This window comes from Electrona antarctica (genome assembly GCF_951216825.1).
Source record: "Electrona antarctica genome assembly, chromosome: 20".
NCBI lineage: Eukaryota > Metazoa > Chordata > Actinopteri > Myctophiformes > Myctophidae > Electrona > Electrona antarctica.
The window spans coordinates 1279201-1285216 of NC_136801.1; the positions used below are offsets into that span (position 1 = coordinate 1279201).

Sequence of the window (6016 nt, forward strand, 5' to 3'; positions counted from 1 at the left end):
AAAATTTATTTGGCTGCATGCGGACCCTCGTTGGGAATGTTTAGGAGGAGCCGAGTTGACAAATCATGACAATAAACAATTTTTTTTGGGGCCGAACAAATAATTAGAGAGAAGAAAAACTGTAAATAAAGTGTTTATTGTCATGATTTGTCCGAGTCTTACAGATCTTTAAATAAATTCATTTTGAAACGTCTGCGACGCTCTATACACATTTAAGTTGACGACTAATTGTCACACCAATAATTGCGAATAAGGATGTAAGTGTGTGTCTTGCGGAGCCTCTTAGCCCCCGATACTCGTCCATGATTACAGCGTGCGTCTAGAACCAGCGTATAGAACCAGCGTGCGTCTAGAACCAGCGTATAGAACCAGCGTATAGAACCAGCGTGCGTCTAGAACCAGCGTATAGAACCAGCGTGCGTCTAGAACCAGCGTATAGAACCAGCGTGCGTCTAGAACCAGCGTATAGAACCAGTGTGCGTCTAGAACCAGCGTATAGAACCAGTGTGCGTCTAGAACCAGCGTATAGAACCAGTGTGCGTCTAGAACCAGCGTATAGAACCAGTGTGCGTCTAGAACCAGCGTATAGAACCAGTGTGCGTCTAGAACCAGCGTATAGAACCAGCGTGCGTCTAGAACCAGTGCGTCTTTAGTGCTTCACAAACAGTCCGGGGGAAAGTGTGAAGCGGAGTTCCTAATTAGCCGTCTCGTAGTCATCATAATCACTTCAGAAACAAATTAAGCGCCGCATTTAACCCATTTAGACCCGAGTTAAAAACATTCACTTTGAAAGAATATATATTCAAAGATTTGCGCCACATTTTTTACGTTTCTTTCAAAAATAGCAGACATACAAGCTCTTAGCGCGCCACTCGGTGGCGCGCTAAGAGCTTGTAGATCTGCTATTTTTCAATAGCTAAATTATAACATAATGTTTAAAACACCAAAAGGGGTTCCCGCCCAGAATGGGATAAGACTAAGAGACTGCATTTCAGTCATAATCACTTCAGAAACAAATTAAGCGGTATATAACAGGCTGTATTTCAGCGAGCTAATGAGCGTCTCTTCTGCAGAGCTGTCACGCTGAAAGTGGCCGCCATGAAATAGCACTTGACTTTTGGGCTGTTAACCCCGCGCCACCCATCTGTGGCTGTTAACCCCGCGCCACCCATCTGTGGGTAAACACGCAGTACGTCATCCTCTCAGGCTGCTCCGCCTGCCTGCTGATCCGTGCGTGTGCGCGCGCGTGCGTGCGTGTGGTGTGCGTGTGTGCGTGCGTGTGCGTGTGTGCGCGTGTGCAACCATGCATATTGTACAGGTCCACATGAAGGCTACAGTATACGTTCTCATTTAGAAGCTAATACCATTTTTTTCATGCCTAAGTTTCTCCTTTACACCTGACAGGGGGGAGTTTCCCTGGTTGGACATAGCGTGTAGAAGGAACACGTTATTCCAACCAGTTCCTTTCCCCTCCATCAGGCGCCCCGGCTGGCCAGGGGGAGGCAGTTTAGAGACCAGTTCCTTTCCCCTCCATCAGGCGCCCCGGCTGGCCAGGGGGAGGTAGTTTAGACACCAGTTCCTTTCCCCTCCATCAGGCGCCCCGGCTGGCCAGGGGGAGGCAGTATAGAGACCAGTTCCTTTCCCCTCCATCAGGCCCCCCGGCTGGCCAGGGGGAGGCAGTATAGAGACCAGTTCCTTTCCCCTCCATCAGGCGCCCCGGCTGGCCAGGGGGAGGCAGTTTAGAGACCAGTTCCTTTCCCCTCCATCAGGCGCCCCGGCTGGCCAGGGGGAGGCAGTTTAGAGACCAGTTCCTTTCCCCTCCATCAGGCGCCCCGGCTGGCCAGGGGGAGGCAGTTTAGAGACCAGTTCCTTTCCCCTCCATCAGGTGCCCCGGCTGGCCAGGGGGAGGCAGTTTAGAGACCAGTTCCTTTCCCCTCCATCAGGCGCCCCGGCTGGCCAGGGGGAGGCAGTTTAGAGACCAGTTCCTTTCCCCTCCATCAGGCGCCCCGGCTGGCCAGGGGGAGGCAGTTTAGAGACCAGTTCCTTTCCCCTCCAACAGGCGCCCCGGCTGGCCAGGGGGAGGCAGTTTAGAGACCAGTTCCTTTCCCCTCCATCAGGCGCCCCGGCTGGCCAGGGGGAGGCAGTATAGAGACCAGTTCCTTTCCCCTCCATCAGGCGCCCCGGCTGGCCAGGGGGAAGGTCGTTTAGAGACGAGGATTACTGCATGTTTTTTGTGACAGACACATTTCTTAACCGTATAGTTTTGCCACACCTTCACTATAGGTATAATTATTACCTGATATAATAATATATCCCATAAAAAATATATATTCTCATCAAAATATATTAATCCAGAGTGATTTACACTAAGCAAGAATAACATGGTAATTCATCAAATGCACGCACGCAGGCACACGCACACACATGCACATGCGTGCACACGCACACACGCACCGCTTCGATTGGCTTAGGAGTTGGATGGCTTTCTGTAGTGGAATACTGGCTGTTGGCCAACGGAGAGAGCTTTTCGTTCGATGGGACTTTGATTGACTTTTTGAGAGACTCTTCCAGACTAGATGTTAGACTGACTGAATGCTCTACTGGGTAGAAGAGACTCTTCCAGACTAGATGTTATACTGACTGAATGCTCTGGGTAGAAGAGACTCTTCCAGACTAGATGTTAGACTGACTGAATGCTCTGTGTAGAAGAGACTCTTCCAGACTAGATGTTATACTGACTGAATGCTCTGTGTAGAAGAGAGAGACTCTTCCAGACTAGATGTTAGACTGACTGAATGCTCTACTGGGTAGAAGAGACTCTTCCAGACTAGATGTTAGACTGACTGAATGCTCTGGGTAGAAGAGACTCTTTACTTCCAGACTAGATGTTAGACTGACTGAATGCTCTGGGTAGAAGAGACTCTTCCAGACTAGATGTTAGACTGACTGAATGCTCTACTGGGTAGAAGAGACTCTTCCAGACTAGATGTTAGACTGACTGAATGCTCTACTGGGTGGAAGAGACTCTTCCAGACTAGATGTTAGACTGACTGAATGCTCTGGGTAGAAGAGACTCTTCCAGACTAGATGTTAGACTGTCTGAATGCTCTGGGTAGAAGAGAGAGACTCTTCCAGACTAGATGTTAGACTGACTGAATGCTCTACTGGGTGGAAGAGACTCTTCCAGACTAGATGTTAGACTGACTGAATGCTCTGGGTAGAAGAGACTCTTCCAGACTAGATGTTAGACTGACTGAATGCTCTGGGTAGAAGAGACTCTTCCAGACTAGATGTTAGACTGACTGAATGCTCTGGGTAGAAGAGACTCTTTACTTCCAGACTAGATGTTAGACTGACTGAATGCTCTGGGTAGAAGAGACTCTTTACTTCCAGACTAGATTTTTGAAGCACCCGAGCTGGCAAATGCAACCGTTGTTGTCTTGAAGCGCTGCTACAGTATCTGAAGCCATAGACCATACTGTATGCACACGGCGGCCATCTAATTGCCGTTTTGGTAGGGTGACAACTATAGCCGCAATTTCCCATTGACAGCCCGTACATCCAGACAGAAAAGTCCTATCGCTCACTGCGCAAAAAGCATGGGCTACGGATGTGTATATTACAGTTAAACTTTCCAACAAACTCCGGTAAACTCCCGAATTATACCATCACACCTTATTACCGTATATTAATGTATATGACGATCTGATTGTATTGAACAACGTCAAACTCACCAACTTTGCAGCTGTACGGAAAGCTTGAATTTTCCTCTTTCTTATCTGCAAAGTGATTGTTTCATAAAAATCCACCGTAGACAAGTTTGTGAGTTACTTTCTGTCATGAAAGAGTTGGAGTTTGGAATTATATCCAATGTAAGCCTGGTTTTATACTCGCCGGTGTCGTGCACACAAATAGCCCGATCCACAAACTCCCAGCGCGTTGCGTGCAGCCATTCATGGTGAGCTTGTAGATCTGCTATTTTTGGTAACTTTAGGTATAAGTCAGGCTTAAGCCCTTCATTCTTCGCACAAGCGCGCTGGGCTCCGGCCCGTCCAGACAAAAAAATCAGACCTGTCTGAAGTGAGTTGTACTGTGCTGTGCTGTGCTGTGCTGTGCTGTGCTGTGCTGTGCTGTGCTGTGTACTGTACTGTGCTGTGCTGTGCTGTACTGTGCTGTACTGTGCTGTGCTGTGCTGTGCTGTGCTGTCCTGTACTGTACTGTACTGTGCTGTGCTGTGCTGTGCTGTGCTGTGCTGTGCTGTGCTGTGCTGTGCTGTACTGTGCTGTGCTGTGCTGTGCTGTGCTGTGCTGTGCTGTGCTGTGCTGTACTGTACTGTGCTGTGCTGTACTGTACAAGCCCTCCTCCCTGGCCTGTGTGTGTCTGTGTGTTGGGCTGTGCAACAGTGACACTTGGTGTTGAACAAACGCTATTTTCGTGCTCGGACGCAGAGACCCAGGGACAGACCCAGGGACACAGGGACAGACCCAGGGACACAGGGACAGACCCAGGGACACAGGGACAGACCCAGGGACACAGGGACGGACCCAGGGACACAGGGACGGACCCAGGGACACAGGGACAGACCCAGGGACACAGGGACGGACCCAGGGACACAGGGACAGACCCAGGGACACAGGGACAGACCCAGGGACACAGGGACGGACCCAGGGACACAGGGACAGACCCAGGGACACAGGGACAGACCCAGGGATACAGCCACACAGCCACACACATAGCTGTCGGTTGCAAAAGAAAGATAATTCAATCTTTCGGCACTCGCCCCACCGCCCGCCCGCCCGACCGACAGACAGACATCTGCTGCCATTACTGTGCTGCTGATGATAATCAATCTAAAATCAATTAGGAGGGGGTAATTGCTGAGTCAATGGGGGGTGAGGGAGGGAGGGAGGGGGAGGGGGGTGACTGGTTAAATATTGATACGTGTCTAAGAGGCCATCAGGCTCTATTGACAGCTATAGTGGAGACAGAGCACCGCTTCAGTGTGTGTGTGTGTGTGTGTGTGTGTGTGTGTGTGTGTGTGTGTGTGTGTGTGTGTGTGTGTGTGTGTGTGTGTGTGTGTGTGTGTGTGTGTGTGTGTGTGTGTGTGTGTGTGTGTGTGTGTGTGTGTTTGTGTGGACGGGGGGGGGGAGTGATGGAGAGATGCCTACAGGGGCTGCTGGTTCATATTCTCTCACTAGCAGCTGGTCACACTGGTAATCAATGTGTCTCTCTCTCTCCACCTCTCTCTCTTTCTCTCTCTCTCTGTCTCTCTCTCTCTCTCCACCTCTCTCTCTTTCTCTCTCTCTCTCTCTCCACCTCTCTCTCTTTCTCTCTCTCTCTCTCTCTCTCCACCTCTCTCTCTCTCCACCTCTCTCTCTCTCTCCATCTCTCTCTCGGTCTCTGACTCACAAACAGACACTCTTCCACTTTCACAGGTGTACAGTACCTGATAATTACCAGGTGTCACCCTGCCTGCCTGCCTGCCTGCTTGCCTGCGTGCGTGCGTGCGTGCGTGTGTGCGACTGTGCGTGCGTGCGTGCGTGCGTGTGTGTGTGCGTGCGTGCGTGCGTGCGTGCAGGTATAACACCTGACCTGGGAAAACACAATGAACACGTCATACTTGGTGTGACAGGAAGACAACACTTTGGAAAGTGGCTGCATGTGTTACGTTGTAACACGTACAAAAACAACATACTGACTCTCTGTTCCGGCCCTGGGGGTTTTGGATCGCCACACTTTACAGATTGAAAGAGGATAACTCAAGCTTTTTATTACAGCTGCAATGTTGGTGAGTTTGACGTCGTTTAATACAATCAGATATAGGACTTTGTCTGTTTGGACTCAATGGGTTGTTGTCAATGTCAAATTGCGGCTATACTGCACCACTCCGATTGCCCAGGGTTTTTTAATCCATTAAATTATAGCGCCCAATCGATTTATAGCAACGGAGCACTTTTACCGACGTACCGGAAGTTATCCCGGATGTGGCTGTAGCAGCTAAATGTAGCCAAAACAC

The 6016-nt window shown here is 49.9% G+C and overlaps 1 protein-coding gene across 1 annotated transcript in view; it reads left to right on the top strand.

The window, feature by feature from the left end:
- The window catches only part of LOC306913522 (alpha-amylase-like), a 91156-nt gene extending 85641 nt beyond the window's left edge, over positions 1–5515 (top strand). The window contains exon 12 of the mRNA XM_079490236.1: positions 5416–5515. Coding sequence (XP_079346362.1) covers positions 5416–5450 — 35 coding nt within the window. The 3' untranslated portion in view covers positions 5451–5515. The remainder of the gene's footprint in view (positions 1–5415) is intronic.
- Positions 5516–6016: the final 501 nt, after the last annotated feature.